At 40.3% G+C, this 18,846-nt stretch overlaps 1 protein-coding gene across 1 annotated transcript in view; it reads right to left on the bottom strand.

Moving 5' to 3' along the window:
• Positions 1-271: 271 nt before the first annotated feature.
• The window catches only part of LOC114650676 (basic helix-loop-helix domain-containing protein USF3), a 43,573-nt gene continuing 24,998 nt past the window's right edge, over positions 272-18,846 (bottom strand). The window contains exons 6-7 of the mRNA XM_028800461.2: positions 18,213-18,309; positions 272-11,696 (exon numbers count right to left, since the gene is read on the bottom strand). Coding sequence (XP_028656294.2) covers positions 5,467-11,696; positions 18,213-18,309 — 6,327 coding nt within the window. The 3' untranslated portion in view covers positions 272-5,466. The remainder of the gene's footprint in view (positions 11,697-18,212; positions 18,310-18,846) is intronic.

An 18,846-nucleotide genomic window follows, 5' to 3' on the forward strand; every position in this document is an offset into this window, starting at 1 on the left:
CCGAGTGAAGTTCGACTCTCCAGCTCATTAAAATGCCGTTCCTTCACAGTCTGGAGGGCGAGACATGCAGGCTCCCAAGAATGTGGCCTCAACTACCAAAAAAAAAAGGACAACACCTCCCTCTGGTGGCCAAAACTACCACAAACACTCGCCGACTGGAGGCAGCAGGCTGATGCAGTAACACAATCGGGTTCAAAAAGCTGGAGAGTTTACTGCCAGGTGAACGGAAGAGAAGAGCCATCTTAATGGAATACAAAAAAGCCAGCTTTTTTTTCTAAATAAAAATCTCTTTAATAATAATATCTGTCTATTTACAATATGTACAAGCAATACAAAGGTATATTAAAATTATGTTACAGGTCTATACAATTCCTTACGAGGTTCTATATTTAAATTTACACCATTTAGATTACAGTGACAGCCCACCTGCCAACCCCCCGCCATTCTCAAGTGACAAAGCAATCGCAATGCCATCATTAAATCCAGAGAGGCAACATCCAAAACTTAAAACAAAGTAGTGTTAAATGTCCCTCAAGCCACACTGTCCTTCCATTCCCAAACGCGACACCCCTGCAGGATCCACTGTGCAGCTCCTGTGCCAGCAATGACATGGCGTACGTGTTAAAATCAATGTCAAATATCATATTGGAGAAGGACAAAGCCGCCAGCCAGTTCTACCCATCCATTCTTCTGAAGTATCTGCTCCAGTCGCACACTGATGTCCACTTAGAGGGAGTCCTTTAGGTGTCGCCAGGGGCTACGAGGGCTCATTCAAAAGCGGACAACACCAACCAGGGAGACTCATCACCTGGCATAAACACTAAGGAAGCAAAGTCTGACTCCGACTCGGACAGATCAGCTCAGGGCTCGAAATGGCAAGAAGTGAACCAAGTTAAGGCAGCCCTCTCCTACACTGGTAACTCGCATTTCACCTCCTTCTTTACCGAACTAGACGGTATATTCTATGTGCGTCAAAAGCAGAAAAAAAGGGCAAATTTCTGCTACATGTGAACTAAACAGGAGCAGTTGGCTTCAGCTTGTGTATCGTGTTCTGCTCTGCCAAAAAGAACAGCAACCCCAAGACATCCTCGTCCACTAACCGCAAGGCACAAACACGTCAAGGAGGCGAGCTAAAGGAAAGAAAAGCTCACAGCGCCACCTGCAGGCAACGGCGCGGATTGCAAAGCACAATGTTAACTACACAGAGGCGGTTGAAGCCCAATTTACAAAAAGCACACTTGGATGAATAATAAAGGCAAGTTGTTTAAAGTACCAATGCCGCCCACAGGGTATACGCTTTCCATAATTCTATCACACTAAACTCATAATAATACAAAACCTCTCAGGGCACAGTGGGCCTATTTACACCACCACTGGGTACCCCCCATTGAGGCCGACTGCAGTTTCAGGTGTTATCCCATTACAAGCAAGAAACCTTAGGATGCTTTTCTTGGGCATTGACTACACAAAATAACCACAAGTAGTAAATGTTCTTTTTACATTTCAAAAACTCCTCTTGTCGTCAACCTTTTCATTTTTTCTTGGCTCCATTTCAGGCTGTGCTCATTTCTTCTTCCTTTTTTTAATGTTCACCTATGCATTGCCTATCAAAAGCACTCACCCCTCGCACAATTTCACATTTCATTGTCATACATCATTGAATCACAAAGCATTTCATTTGGCTTTTAGACACTACTCAACAGAGGAGGACGCTTTAATTTCAAACTGAAAACAAAGTGGTCTAAGCTGATTACAAATATAAAACACCAAATAACTGACTGCATATGTATTTACTCCGTTTAATATGACACTCCTAAATCATCACTGCTGTAGCCAAGTGGTTTTAAAAGTCACATAATTAGTTCAATGGAGACCACAGTCAGCTGACTGTGCACCTTATCTGGAGGGTCCAACTCATGGCACGTCAGTATCGTTGCCTAACATCAAAAGAACACTCCAAGCAACCTGCAAAGTACAAGTTGAGGATGGAAATAAGAATATCCAAGTCACCGAATATTCCTTGGAGTCCAGTTAATCATTAAGAAATGGGAACAAGTATGGCAGAGCTGTAATTCTGCCTACAGCAGGTCATCGACACAAACTGAGTGTGTAAGAAGACAACTAGCAACGAAGGTCACCAATAAACCTGTGATGACACTAATGGAGTTACAAGCTACAGTGCTCGAGACTGTGCATACTGCAACTAAAGGTTACCCGAGTGTTTCGCATGTCACAGCTTTATGAATGATAAAGCCACTGTTACAACACACACACCGTTTGCCAGGAGGTGTACAGGAGACACCGACGTCTGCCAGAAGAAGGAGCATTTTGGCCACCAGACTAAGTGGCCATTATCAAAAACGCATCACCCCCTTCATGAGGCATAGCAGTGCCAGTGCCATGCTGTCAGAATGCTTCTTTGCAGCAGACCCCGGAAGGCTATTAAGTGTAGAGGGTTAGACAAATACAGGAGCATCCTGGAGGAAAACCTGATGAAGTATGAAACCAACCCACGGCTTTTTTTTTTTTTCTAGCAAGCTAACGTCTCCAAGCAGTAAGCCAAAACTAGACAGGAATTGTTTAAAAACAATGTTGATGCCCTGGAGTGGTCGAGTCACCGTCCAGCTCTCAATTCAACTGAGAATTTGTGACCAGACTTGAGAAAGGCTCTTCATTCACAAGCCCCATGCAACGTCACACAGCTTGAGGAATTTAGCAAAGAAGAAAGTGCAAAATGATGACCTGTGCACACAGACTTCAAGCTGGAAATGTGGCCAAAGACGCATCTGCACAACAGATGACTTGAGTCAATAATTATGCCATTACTTTAGATTTTGTATTGGTAATTAATTTAGATTATTTTCCAGATCTGTTGTCACTTTGCCATTAAGGAGTGCTTTTCTGCTGGAGTATGTGAATTTCCCTTGGGATTAATAAAGTATCTATCTATCTATCTATCTGTCAAAATGCCAAATTAAATCCACTGTGATTCAATGCTGCATAATAATAAAAGTGTAAAAACTTCCAAGAGGGTAAGTAGTTTTTATAAGCCCTGGGTACGGTCCAAGTCAGAGCTCTCAGGACCCCATTTTTACACAATGGCTACCACCACACAAAACAAAACAAATTCAACCAACTAAACTGAGACACTTTGAAATCAAGCACTGAGCAATGAAACTGCAGAGTGCAGACACAACTGGCGAAACCTATCAAGTGACTGAAAAATCACCAAGCTTGAGACATTTTCCCAGCCAGGATGGACTCTACGTACATAAGGAACAAACCAAGCAGGTCAGGAAACCCCACGGTTTAGAAAAAGAAAAGTACCACAAATAAAATGGGAACCAAGCTAAGCCTGCTTCTGCCTGGCTCCTGATGGTAGTGCCACAGAGCCATTAGGTTCACCACCATAAAATGATCCCATTTTTGACTATTTATACAAGTTAAGGCTTTGGGAAAAAGGTTTCTGACTCAGAAGTAGAAAGTGCAATTAACAATGGAATAAGAAAACACAAAACAGAAATCAAATTTAAGAGTGCAAAATTACTCAAAAAAAATTTTCCTGTCAACCATCTTCACTAGCTCTGATTAGTATGTAGTTACATTCTGATTTAGTCACTAGATGAAAATCATGATTGCAATATAAAAAGTACTATTTTACTTTAGAGTCCCCCTTTCCTTTTTGCTGATCTCGTTCAGTGTAGAGTCATTTTTATTATCTGTTGCCCATCGTCAATGCCGAGCACTTATATGTAAGTACTGATAATACAAACAGTGACCACTCATAACTCAAGCGGGATTTCTTACGATGAGCACTAAACGTGTCAAGAGATAAAAAGTGTGTGTGTGGGGGGGTACTGTTACAAATGTATTCATTAAAACTGTTAAGTGCAACTAAGAATTCAGGGACAATGACATCAAGGTCTCACTGACTGGAAAAAAAAACCCAAAAATGATAAAAAAAAAAAAAAAACATGAAAGAAGAAATGGAAGTCAAAACATTGAGCTTTCTAAATTTCTTTAAACATCTGGTTTAAAATAATTTGATAGTTTGAATGAAAACTGATACTCAACTAATTAAAAAAAGACATTAAAAAATTTCAATATGCTGAATCGAAAGCATGAACAGAGTGCGCACAGCGTTGTCGCATTTGCTCTGATGTGTTAGTGCCCAGTGATTTCAACCATCTTCCCTTACTGAGGATTAACACTGTGAAAGAAACCATGTCATGAAACACAAACACAGCACTAGCCTTTATAATTTGGAGAAACCTTCAGAAGGGATGGTAATAAGAATAAATCCTTCATTCTCAGAATTCACCATTCTGCTGGGACATGGGGCAGAAAATACTTAGCCTGCACATTAAAATGATACCCACAAGGTTAAATCAGTTAAGGAAGCTCTGCGTTCTTGCTTCTTGGATAATTCTTGTCCAGTAAATGATACTATTGAATTCAATCCAATGTGACCTAAAAAGACTCGAGTATGCATGTATGCCTTCAAATATTACATTTCACCAATAAATAATGCATTCACAATGCAGGATGAATGCAATGACACATTTTCTCAAGATATTTTGGGCTTCCAAAGCACAAAGTGCAACAGAAATTTTTACACAGATCCTGTGATCAGGTCTCGATACCCTCAACTACACTTACCTGTCAACTCCTATAACTGCACAGTAATGACTTGGTAGTTCTTGAACAGTGTAAAAATGACCTGAGCTGTATCTGCCTGAGCCATCTGCACAAAGTTACCTACCAGCGGAGTTCATCAACTCCACTACAAGCAAAATGTCTAACATGAATAATCACCTTAAGAGAAAATGTGTGGAGATTCTTATGGTATTTAGGACTGACGTACCGTAATGTTTTAATAAAAATGTGTGTTTCATTTACCTAATTTAAAAATCCTTCAAATCACATATGAATGGTTCTACAAATATTCTATGCACAGAGATAAATCTGGGGTGAGAAAAAAATAAAAGCATTTCATTAATTATTTTTTCCCCCAGAAGTACGTGTCATACTACTTCTCTAATTTGATTAATTTGGATAATGCTGAAAAATATTCATGTATGAGGGTGTTCAAAAATGTAGTAATGGCTAATTACATCCTAAGGCTCTAGTGCATGAACTAAAGTTCAGATGTACCTAACGTGAAGTCACAACTTCAGACAGAATGGATTAGCTGGCTCAAGTGCAAACACATTATCAGACACCAAAGAAACAGGACATTTACAGTAACAAACAAAAAAAGTGTACCTCAGTAAGAAAGTGAAGAGCTAGAAACAGAACGCTTCTCTATTACCACTGTCTACCTAAAACACTTTTTCAAAAGCAATTTTTTAAAAAATAACTTACTTTGTGTAGGGTAAGTCCATATAACAAAACACAGGCGAAAACAAAATTCTATTTGTTAAGAGTAGTTAAGACACAATTGAAAAAAAAATGTAGCAGCTCCTGTCACACAGCTGAACTCCCATCATGGCCCAAAATATGGCTTATATTGTGTGCAGGTCGATTGGTGGATTGTTTTGTTGTGTCAGAAGATGCAGCATTTGTCAGTGATAATAAAGGTGACATGGGCATTGTAGAGCCATCTGGAGGTAAGGCAGTTGCAATTTCTGGAAAAAGGGAAGTCAAGTTAAAATTAGAGAGATGGGGCGTGATGCCAGAGGCGTTGGCCATTGGCATGGGGGGCATATCAGGCAGTAAAGGAAAACTGGGCTGTGCAAAGCCAACAGGGCGAGGGGGTGACAAAATTGAACTGAAACGGTTATTAAGAGTTCCAGTATTGGCCTTTTCTGTACTAGGACTGGTGAACATTTGGTTGGAGAAGTAAGGAAGTGAGATATCATTGGAAAGACTGGGGTGGGCAGCTGGAGAGTAGGGTGGGTAAAATGATGGGAGAGTGTTCTGGGGTTCCACTGGTATGATAGCTGGGGTTCGAGTAGAGCCTGACTGTGTTACTGGAGGGATAAAAGAGGCATTAGCATTGATTGGGGCATTCATCCCACCTTCAGGAATAAAGGGAAAGCCAAAAGTATGCTGGTCAGTTCCTAAATTGTCTGCTGACACTTGAGAGCTATCCGCCATGAATCGCACAATGCTGCCTCTCCTCTCTGCAGCTGTTTGCTGGCGGCCCAAAATCATACTGCCGCCAGAGGGCAAAGGAAGATGGTTAGAATCAAATGTGTTTCCTTGCCTCTGGTTAGCAGATCTGGTTCTTTCAGTGGGACGTATTTTGGGGCTTTGGTTGTCTTGTGCAGGGTGCCGGGAACGGTGGCCAACAGAAGAATTTAGTGGTCGAGTATCAGAAGGGCCCTGCTCTGAGCCCCCATGGGAGACAGCTGAATGTGACAGAACAGGCCTCACAGTGGTGACATGCATATTACTGCTGACTTGCTGGTTTAGATGTCCTTTGTTTCCTTGGCTATCATTTATTCGCATGGAGCTGGGCTTCTGAGCTGCTACATTAGGACTGGTATTTTTGCCTTGTATTTCCCCAGTTGTTGAAGAGCTAGAAAAAGAAATACTTATGGAGTTGTTCCTGGAACTAACAGCACTTAAAGGCATCTCACAACTTTCTCTGTTCTGACTGTCATTCTCTCTTCTAAGATGGCTTGTTTCCCTTGCTGGTGGACAGGTATACTCCATACTAACGGGTGGGCAGCACTGGGAATTCCTCTGGTGATCAGAAATCCTCTGATTTGCGCTTATCTGTTCTGCAAGGTGAGGGGACAACAGACTCTGCATGAAGCTCTGATGGCACGAATTCTCATTTTCCCTTGCAGGAATGCCACCTCCTGCCTGGAGGCCCTGAGCAGACTGGTAAGGCACTCTTTGCTGCCTTTCTATGGCTGCCACTTGACTTATTCTAAAGCTTTGTGACTGGGCACCTCTGTTGTGTGAAGACACAGTTTTTACTACCATCTCACTATTGCGTGAAGCCTGTACCTCAAAGGTACCCAGCTGATGCTGACTTGTGCCAATGGTCTTAAAAGATGCACATTCATTGACTCGTTGGATGTCAGGTGCTACTGTGTGTTCCACCGATATCCGATTCTGAATATTGTGCACTATGCCTTTATTTCTAGAAGCATCAATATATGATCTCATATCAGACTGCTCCTGGTTTGTACGAGGCCCTTGAATAGACATACCCATTCTCTGATCCGCAGATGAGGTAGATTTACCAATAAGGGCTTCAGCAGAATAACTTGATATCCGGTTACGTTCTTGCCTAGGTGGAGCACAAGAAATTTCAGAAGATCGGGATACAGTACTTGGTTGTGATGTCATCTGTTGATCTACAGTGTGAGAGGTCATGAGTCTCTGCATCTGACTCTGTGCTGGGGCACTGCTACCATCTGGCTGCTGCTGTTGTCGCTGTTGGTGAAGCATGTCCTGCGTGAGATGATTTTGAGGGTGAGCAGAATGATGGCCCCTGCTTGTGGAGGGGTTCTCACAACTCTTTTCCTGAAGAACACTGGTAAAATGCTGTTGTTGTATCTGTTGCTGGAGTTGTGGATGGTGGGAATGTTGTGGTTGCTGTCCCACAGTTTTCTGTTGAAGACTCTGTTCATTCTGACCCGAGTGGTGTTGCTTAGTTTGTAAGGAAAGTGGTGGAACTGCCTGACTTGCCTGAACAAGCCCTCTCTTCTTCTGCATCTGAACCTCCTGTGACATGGTTCTCTGCTGATGAAGACTATGATGCTGCTGCTGCGAGACTGACTGACCATCTGACTGAGCAAGATGCTGTTGTAGCTGGTACATGTGATGCCTTTCCCTGATTTGGCCTTGCATTTGCTGCTGTTCCTGCTGTTGGTATAGATTATTGTTATGTAGATGAAGTGCAGCTTGCACCCCTATATGTGGAGGATGCTGCTGTTGTACATGTTGTCCACCAGTTTGCTGACTCTGCTGTGGGTCCTGAACCGAAGTCTGGGGTACACAGTGGACATCTGACTGCCTCAGCGCAGAATTCATAAAACTGTTTGCAAGGAACAATGAATTGAGTCCATCTGGATGTGCATGGTTATTGTTAACTGAAATTGTAGAACTAGAGGGCTGTTGGTTGACCATCAACTGAGAATGTTCAGGAATATTTTCCACTGCCCTGTCTAATACCAATTTGACCTGGCATGGCTTTTGCCTTTTAGCAGGCAGGAGATCATCCTGCGGGGAACGCTTATTTGCTTCCTTGTGATGTTCACTATTCTGTTTCAGAATTAAATTATGAGCTGCCTGGCCTCGAATGCCAAGGTTCTTATGAGAATATTCAACCACATGTGTTGGTCTGGGACATTGATTTGTAAAAGAACTAGATGATGGCCTTGGTAAATTAACAGGGGGAATGGCTGTCTGACCAGCTGGCTGAACCATGTAAGACTGCGCCAGAGTGCTATGATGTATTAGATTACTAACACTAAGGCTGTCTTCTGAATTTGAAGTATGAGGAGTCAAGTTTGTCCCAGAGGAATTGCTGTTAACAGATTCAATTGACTTGTCATTGGTTAACTGAATTTGAGGAAGATGTCGACCCGTCTGTGCTTCAGGTGGCTTTGGAATATTCTCTTGTATTTCCTGCACTGTCTTAGGTGGTTGGCTGCCATGTCTTAATTTGCTATGCTGGGCTCTAGGGCCCTCTCTGCTCAAAGTCACATTACCTGTATCCTTCCTGTTTGGGTTTTCTTGACAAAAAATTGCAGTGGTAGCAAGAGCCAAGATGTCTGCTTGTTCGGAAAATGGAAAGCTGCTATAAGCATTTGTGGATGAGCCAACACAAGTAACATCTTCTCTGCTGGTACTAGGAAGCATTGATGCCACAGAAAAACTGCGGCTACTTCCAGAACCAGTAGACATGGGGGAGTCTGATTGACGATTTATGAGCAAAGAACTTCCAACAGCTTCATGGTCCAAAGTACATACCTGCTGCTCAGACACATTTTCCTTTGAATGTATCAATAAAATGTCTTGGTTGTGGTCCTGTTTATCAGTTGTAATGTCAGAATTATGTTCTTTGGACAAGGAATAACTTCCATCTGTTTCTGAGCTGAATTGCTGAGCTAATGTTTTGTCTTTCATTTTGAATGAAGTTTCCACATGCTCTGGGGATTGTGAAATCACTTTACTTGGAGCTTCTGTTAAGGCAGAGGACTCAGTTGTGAGCATCTGAGGATCTGGTGCAGGAATAGGAGCTGCTGAGACGTCAGGTCTGCTAACTACAATTGGCCCATTGCTAGGATTACCAACCACATTCGATTCACATGTGACAGCTGGTAATGGAGCATTTATACAAGATACAGAAACTTGAGGAGATAGCTCAGAAATGCTGGTTATCATGCACGACAAAGACTCAGGGGCTGAACTGGCACTAGAATTGGTGGAAACACTTGGTTCCTGGCTTTTCTGACACAAGGCTGCAGGCAAAGCAGATGTAGAAGATTCTTGCTCACACAATGCTGGTGCATAAATATGTGACTGCATTTCTGTGATGGTCTCTGTAGTATGGGAACAAGAAGATGATTTTTGGTTTAAAGAGTTCACATTTTGAGCTGAATGCTCCTCAGTGGTGTCTGGCACAAGATGAGACTGTTCAGAAGAAGTCACAGGCACTGGGGATGATCCTGATGTGAATGTAAAAGTTTGAGAAGGCGGTGTTAAATGATCTGGAGACAAGGAAGTGGACACTTTTATTATCTGCAGCTGTGTCTCCATAGATGGCCGAATTGTTGCGTCTGGCACCGTTGGTGATGAAGATGTCTGCTTGGGAAGGGGATTTTTACAAGAAACCGTTTTCTTTGATGAAGTCTTTTTTATCTTGGGTGAACTGTGTTTCACAGAATTTTTTTTAGCATTACTTTTAGGGCATATGCTTAAAGTTCCTGTGGTATTGCTAACTGAAAGGTTACAACTGGGTGGCATGCCAGTGACAACTAGGCTGCTTGAGGATGAGTTACTGGTTTGGGCAGTGGTGGTATTATGGCTGACCATCTGTAAAATGCTTTGATTTAGATTGGAAATGGCTCCAAAAGTGTTGAGGGCAACATTGGTCTTTGGATCCTCACAAGTTGTAGGCTGAATAAACTGCACATGATTAGATAACCCATGAGAAGGCTTTAGAGGCTGCAAGGCAAACATCTGCCCATTGACTGAAATGGTCTGGTTTTGTGATAATGTTTGTGCTCCAGCAGCTCCAAATGGCCGAGGCAAAATGTACACAAGTTGCTTACCCCCTACAGTCTGGACAGAGGAGGTCTGGGCCAAGCTGCAAGAAGTAACCACTGGGTTAACAAATGGCACAGAAGCAGGCGAGATATTAGAAAGCGGGGTTGAAAGGACTGGGTTAGGATTTGCAGCTTGAATGATTACTATTTGTGGACAGGGAGTTTGATTAGATACAGCTTCCCTGACAATTGCTGGTGCTGAACCACCATTAGCTGGCTGAAGAATGACCACATTTGGATTATTTACAGGTTGGGAGACAGTAGTATTAACAGAGTTAGTCACTTGAACAACTTGCATTCCCTGAACAAGGGACAAGACAGCAGCCTGTGGCTGTGGCAACACTGACTGTACTGGCAGAGGCTGTACCGTTGGTAATGAAGCAGCAGTAGTCTGTATGCTTGTCTGCTGACTTGCAGTAGAGCACTCAGCGGTAGCAACATAATTTCCATTAAGTACTGTCCTGTTGTTTCCTGTTGCTGTGTTGGTAGTTTCATTGCCTGAAGTTGGCAAAATACCAGAAGACATGTGATTCAAGGGCTGTACAGTATTACCTGCTAGATGCAGTGTAGTCCACGTGGTCTGTGTGTTGGCAGAAGAGATCATCCTATTCAAGGCAATCACATTATTGGGATCTTTGTTTACAGCAGAAGGAGAGGAAAAAGATGAAGTAGTACTGAAGTAAGGAAGAGTGCAGGCAGACATGGTGACCTGAGCTGGACTCTCAACTGGAACAGTACAAACAGAAGTTCTCAAGGGCAAAACTTTTAAAATGGGTTGCATTACTTTCTCCTGGGGTGTTGGACAATTTTCCTGAAAAAAAGGGAGGCTTCCTTGCTGAGGTTGAATGGATATAACCTTTAAAGTGCTACCAGATGCCGGAATAGGTGGTTGAGTTTTAGTCTGAGATGGGTTACTACTGTTGGTTGATATGCTGGGCTCACTCTGAACCAAAGTGCCCAAAATAGAATTTTGAACATTTGTGCAAGAAACAGTTACAGGCAATTGTTGAACATTCTGCACAGCTGTGGGAGATAACTGCCCACCAGAAGCTATACTGAAAGTCCTGGTACATGGTACATCCTGTGTATTTGATTTCTGAAGCAAGGTTCCAGTCCAACACACTTTAGGAAGACTTCCTGAAAAAACACTACAAGTGCTTGATGTAGGTGTAGAGGCTTCTGGCTGCTTTGGTACACTGTGGCCAATATTAAATCCAATGTTCTGCACAGGCAGTTCTTGAGCATTTGTGTTGACCCTGCTGCTGTTTGGATAGACAATGATGCTTTCTTGCACTTGGTGTGCAGGGCTTACCATTGCCACTTTGGCACGCTTAATTTTTCTTTTCCAGTGCACAGTGGGGTCATCTAGGAAGTTAATACCATTTGCTTTCAATAATTCAATGTAGTGTGCATTTTCTTTCCGCAATTCCTCCCTCTGCTTTCGGAGTTTTTTGATCTCCTCAGCTATAAAACAGAAATAGTCACTATTAAGTCTGGCTCTACAGAACTTTGTGAACAATGAGTACATATAAAGGTTAACACAGGTGCACTTTTGAGACAGCAGTGCTAACTGTTTATTCTTAACAAAACAAAAACAATAAATGCATTTTGCAGACACTGTAAGATATCATTAAAGACCTACAGATAAATACATTTCTAAAACAATGAAGATAAAATGCAGCTCTTTTTTGGATGCATTACTATTTTTACTTTCACAGTCTTTAATTTGCCAGTATTTAATTTGCTAAATGATTTCAGAATCAATGTGTGTTTATATTAGTTATACACTATTAAAAAGCTTAGAAGTGGGGTCCTCAATCACTGTCTTGGGGGGCTGCAGTGGCTACAGGTTTTCATTCCAGCCAGTTTTCTAATTAGAACTCAGTCCTTGCTGGAAATTAAACTTGGTACTTAACTATATGCCTTGTTAGCTCTTTCATTCAATATAGACAAATTTTAGTTATACAGTAGATCAGAGGTCCTTAGTTACAGTCCTGGAGGTCAACAGTGGCTGCAGGTTTTCACTTCAACCAATTTCTTAATTACAATCAATTTATTTACTACTAAATAACTATCTATCTTGCCTGTTACAATTCAGAGACCTTAAATGTGTATTTTAGTTTTTAGCAGCTGCATTTAAGTTTTAAATTGTTGTCCGTTTTCTTACCCAGATATTAGTTAATAATGAAATGTAGACAACCAATAAACCAGGAGCTGTTCTGGCTAATGTGCTTCCTTTTAAACTCGTACATATACGCCATGAGGTATCCATGTTAAAAAAAAAAAAAATTTAGAAATAAACAAGAGAGGAATTGGAATGACAAGTTTAAATCTGTTCTGGTCCGCAAACACATGAATAATGTTCTCAGAGGGGGAAACTCTCCAGTGCAATTAAAATATCTCTTGGAAGATGTAAAGTACCAACAAGCTAAAGAGTTAAATTCCAGTTTCATTATCAGCAAAGACTTCTAATTAGGAAACTGGCCAGAAGGAAAACCTGCAGCCACTGCAGCCCTCCTGGGGCCTCATGTATAAACGGTGCGTACGCACAGAAATGTTGCGTACGAACGTTTCCATGCTCAAATCGCGATGTATAAAACCTAAACTTGGCGTACGAACGTTTCCATGCTCAAATCGCGATGTATAAAACCTAAACTTGGTGTAAAGCCACGTACATTTCCACAATACCTCATACCCTGGCGTACGCAAGTTCTCCGCTCAGTTTTGCAGACTGCCGGCACCCAGCGTCAAAGCAGTGCTACTGTTCCTGTGTGGTTACCCTTTCTTTCTTAGATCCACATTCCTGACGTGGCTTTATAAATACACTGAAACTAACTGCATATTGTTTATTTGTGTAATGCATCTGATTGTAATTAACCTGTAGCAATATAATGGTCCAGGGAATAGCCATAGTATTCCAAATACCATAACTGCTTTAGCGTTGTTACTCTCACTGCATCTTCTTCTTCTTTCAGCTGCTCCCGTTAAAGGGTTGCCACAGCGGATCATCTTTTTCCATATTACTCTCACTGCACCACTCGGAGTATTTATATCATTGTATCCGAGTGGGAAATCACAGCAGCAGCTGATCGGAAAGAGAATTATCGGTATACAGCATCAAGCAAACGTTGCCTCAGACATGGCAAAACGCTTCAAAGCCTTTGCTGTACGGATCTCGCGGTTCAGAAACAGTTTCATCCCAAGAACTATAAACGCACTCAATCAAGTGCACCTTGTAGAACTGTTTACTTATAAGTACAATTACCTCACTGTAAACTTGCACTACAGTTATAATATTGCACAACCCGCGCCACTTTATAAAGCGCGTATTTACATATGAGGATGATATCTCTCTATTATAAAAAGAAATCCTGTCCTGGAAAGCAAAAAGCAAGTCTACGATACGTGACCTTCTCGCAAGACATTTAAAAGACCCGCGAGACGAAAGAGACCTGCCACGGTGCATCTCACGGGAACATAGAACGAGAGTCTTGCACGCCCTACTTACAAGCAATATCAAAAAAAACAAATCAGTAGTGTAAAGGCAGTCATGCAGCACACACAGATCCAGGGCTCTCAGTGCATATAAAGTGTATAAGGTCAATACGGTAGAAATGAATAGGGTAGAAATGAAATGAATAGGGTAGAAATGAAACGTCGATGACCAAATGAAGAAGAAAGGGCGGAGAAAAGAGACCCAGGACCTTCTCGCAATGACGTAGAACATGAGATTCTTGCAAGACGCACCCTATTTACAAGCTATCAAATAGGACAATAGGCAGCAAAACATTCAGTCTTTGGATTTGATTTGAGCATACACAGATCCAGGGCTCTCAGCACAAATAAAGCGTATAAGGAGAGTACGTTATAAATTAAATGTCAACATCTAAGCAAAGAAGAAAGCAGAACGGAGAATAGAGACTCAAATGCGTTGGAGAGAAAAAAAGAGCAAAAAAGAATAATCGAGGTGCAAATTAAGAAAATAAGGAAAGTAATTATCTGCCCGGAACAAGTGGAATTGAAAAAAAAAGCACGTCCAATCCGGCTCAGAATTAAAAGACAATGAGTAAAAGACAAAGTAGAACTTCACAAAGACGTTTACAAACGATGGCGCTAAACACATGCAGAGCAGGTTAGAGACTATGAAACCAGTGACATTAGAAAGGATCCAAAAAAAAAAAAAATATACACATGGAGAAAGTTAAAGGATATGAAAGTAGGAAAATTAGAAAATATAAAAAAAGAAAGTAAAGATCGCAGTAGCGCAAACAAACAAACTGCCTCTTTCAACTATGCACCAGTCTAACTTTGGTTTTGCACAATAATCACTACACCATTGCACCTTAACACATAATTCTACTTTACTCATATAATTTTACTTATTTATTATGTTCTACTATACTGTTATCTTTCAATCTATGACTTTTTGTTAATCTGATATTCTTCTAACTTTGCACAGTTTTTGATATGCGGATCAGGATGCATTTCACTGCTGGTTGTCCTGTATAACTATGCATGTGACAAATAAAGAATCTTGAGAATTTCAAAAATGTAGTTTACCGCACATGCATTTATTGGTTACTTTGTAATAAAAAATTATTAACTGCTGATGATGTAGATCGTTTTGTCTGTGCTGAGATTCCAAACCTATCTTGACCTCATTAAAAAGATTCAGCATATTGGGACTCGCAAGATTACAAATATTGTTTTTACAAAAGTTCTGAAATAAAAGTGAAACTAATGAAACAGAAACAATTCCAAAATCTTAAAAGTGGGTATGCGGAAAACCAAACACGGGAGTTGGCGAGCGAAGCGAGCAGGGGGCGAAGCCCCCTAGTCATTTTTAAGATGAAATGCAGCAAAATATGTTGATTATATTATACAGATAAAACTTAAACTTCATTTAAATAATCTGTATTGTTAATAATTAAATATGTGAGGACACGGTGCTGCAGCGCTAGCTAGTTCACGGATTGTTCCTGCTTTGCGCTGTATTCTTGCTGGTGCTGACGTGACACTGGAAGGATAGATGGATAGAATAATTAAACATGTACTACAAAGATATTTCAATGTTCCTTAAAAGTTTTGAAGAATCAGCGTTTTAAGCTTACACATGGCTTAACATCTATTACAGAGCTGATTGTGTGGCGATTGGGTATTTGGAGAAAGAAAAGTAAGGACAGGAATTGGGGGTTAGTACGTTTGAAAGAGACAGTACTTCTGTAATAAATTATTTCATCGAAGGTTGCGCATGGCGCATCAAGCCTCTTGCGTGAGACATGAACAATCACTGCGCCACCGTGTTCCCATGTTTAATAACATGCTTTCATTCCTATCATCATGAAAAAAATATCACGTATACAGCTCAGTATTTTAATTATTCTGAGAGCTGTAATATCACGAATGTAATGGATTCTGTGTCCTGTTGGAGAAAGAGAAAGAACGGAAGCACGTAGTGATTCACACACATTGAGCACATAGAAGATCAAATACAAAACAAAGCATTTAACGTGCTACTTTAGTTACAATGGGATTTGAGAAACTAGTAAAATAAACGATTTTAAGATGAAGTTTATTTTGTCATTAAAGTAGAACACTATAAACTACATGATTAAAGTGGAAATTTCGAGATTAAAATTGTCATTTCGTGCTTTTTTCCCCCCACTCTGTGCTTATTTTTTTTCTCTGTACCCTAATAAGCTTTCATATGACACTCGGACGGTGGGCTACAACTCGCCTTTTCACGGCGACTTTGATATCCGACAACTTCTTTTTTATTTCTGGCACTGTGCGACTTTGTGAACTTGAGCTTTCGAGTTTCTCCGACACTATGTTACTCAATCAACTTCCTTTTGTTGATTAAACCACTGTTAAAACCAACAAGTAGTACATTTTTCCTTTGCCTCCACTTGGTATTCGCTGAAATTCTTATATTTTCCTCCGTGCTTTTCCCATTGTCTTTTCACAGAAGGCTGAGCTTAAAGACTATTTATATTGATTTGCATATTCAAAGAGGCGTAATTCTGGGAGGAGTTGGGGTGGGACAGAAGGTGCGTGCACGCTGATCGGGATTTATGTAGCGGAAGAATGTGGAAGTTTGCGTACGCACAGATTCCTACTTTGGATATTTCTGTGCATACACACATTCCTGCTTTTGTGCTTATGCCATGTTATAGTGTGAGTTCTATGCACGGCGTTATACATGAGGCCCCAGGACTGTAACAGAGGACACCGACTTAGAATATGTTAAAGAATTAAAATATTTTAAAAAGGAAATATAAGATGCCCCTTGAAAATATGTACAATGGAAACTGTGGTTCTGACCCTTGTAAAATATGCTAACGTCTCACGTGATTATAAATGAAACATTACGTCCCCTCCAGAATAAAGGTTGTACGTAACTAGTCAAAAAATATGCTCAAGAATAATGGCTTAACCAAATGCTTACTAAGTATCCTATAATCAAAATGCATTTAAAAGCAGGTGAAAATAAAGGTTTTAAACAATGCGTAAATAATGACAACACAAAAAACAAAAAGACAGGCTATGAATATGAATTACAGGAGAAAAAAAACACCTCATCATTGCCACAATCTACAGTTAACACATTACTATAAATATATAAATAAAACTAACAAAAAGTAAATAAAAAGAAATGGATGAATAATATAATTAGCATAAAAATATAATCTTAACTAGCAATGTGCGCTCAACTACGATGCGCGTGTTAAAGTTGTCTGTGAAGGGCTCCCTGTTTAAAAGCGGCTGCCAGTCGTGAACTGGGCCCTTCATCGCACAGCATTATGATTTTTTTATAAGGGAAACAAAATTAGAAAACAAAACCCTTGGACATTGATTCGATAGGAACGGCCTACTCGGAATCACTGTCCGAATAGTAATTATGTGGTGGTGGAGGAGCATTTCTGCTTCTCTCCGTTCACAGTCCGTCTTTCATGATGCTGTCGTTTCCTGTCACGATCTCTTCTCAACCTTTCTCCAATCTCGCAGGTTGCTTTGTGGCAATCCAAAGAGTAAGGAAGAAGCAATGCTTCTTTCTTGAACTCCAAATGCTAACTGATGGAAAATCACAGAAGTGTGCCCGACTTATATACTCTGACTGCCGACTCCAAGAAGTGGGTGAACATTAGATTTGGACGAAGTGCTGCCAACAACGGTTGATAGAAACAGAAAAAACCACAGTCTCGACAACGAAGCAGGTGTCGACGCTAGATCTAAACACAAAGCACGGTGTCGACGCCAGATCTAAACACAAAGAGTGCTATCGACAGTGTTTGTAAATAAAAGTAACAACCAAGGTGTTGTGTATTCAGCCAGTACAAACAGCACGTAGTCTCCTTTAGTTCAATCCTCTTTAATCACCACACTCCAACCTCATCCAACGATCCTCCCCCTCACTTCCTCTCCTCCTCCATCACTACTGCCCTCTACTGAACACAGCAGGAACACCACACAAGGCAGTGAATTCGCGGACAAAGATCAAGATCCAAATGAAGATTATATATAAAGATAGCATTTCTTAAAATGTTTTTAAAGTTTTTGCAATATAACTAGATGCATTATTTATGTAGATAATTTTATGTGAAAAATAATCATTTATTAAAGATCTAACTATGCCAGAATTCAATCAGAAACATGCATCACTGATACAATTCTTTACCACATGAAATTTAAACTTGTAGTTGCGTAAACTGAAATATACAAATTTTAGTTTGAAAGACTGTTTGTACATAAGTAACTAATATTTCATAGTAATATTTTAAAAATATTACTATGTCGAGTGTATAGTCTCCAATCACATTTTATTGTGACTGTGAAGTTTACTTTATTATTCCTTAACATAATTGCTCATAGTTCTTTCTGTGATGTTACTACACTCCTCAGAAGCTTGTTTACATTTCTCGGAGTAATGATACTGACAGGAATTACACAGGTTTGTTCTTGACCAACCCTAGTTCTTACCTTGCTCCTTGTTACCCCCATTAAATAAGAGCTCATCATTTTGTCTCTTTAAGTAAGTTATATAATTAAAAGCTTGGTCCAAAATCATGTTCTTGCTCTAAAAGAGAATAAAAAAAAAATCAAAACCTCATATTGTTTAAAATGTGACATAGGTTAAACAAAAATTGACAGCAGCAGAATATATTATTGTGTTTATTTCATTAAGAAAGGAAAACTTCAACTGCAATAGTGTTGTAACTCATAATTATAATTAATTTAATTCACACTTAAAATCTAATAGAGACAGTTCACTTTAGTGTATATCCTATGCCATTAAGCATTATACCCACTCTTGTAGGGGTGTCAATAATTTAAAGAAAATATGCAATTTAAAACTGATTAATAGAATTCTTTCTCAGTCTTTGAAATAGCACAAATACTCTAAATATTAAACAGGAGCCTTCAATTTTGATATCTTTTGGTGTTTATCTGCAAATGCCTCATGAGGTGGTACATATACACTTATCATTGTCCGTACTATGCTCATCAATTAGGTAAACATTGAATGACACACAAACACCAGTCTCATTCACAGACATAAACCACAAAATACTGTACAATCCCAAGAATTTACTGCAATTTGCTTGCTCATGCC

This window comes from Erpetoichthys calabaricus, chromosome 4 (assembly GCF_900747795.2).
Source record: "Erpetoichthys calabaricus chromosome 4, fErpCal1.3, whole genome shotgun sequence".
NCBI classification, from domain to species: Eukaryota; Metazoa; Chordata; class Cladistia; order Polypteriformes; family Polypteridae; genus Erpetoichthys; species Erpetoichthys calabaricus.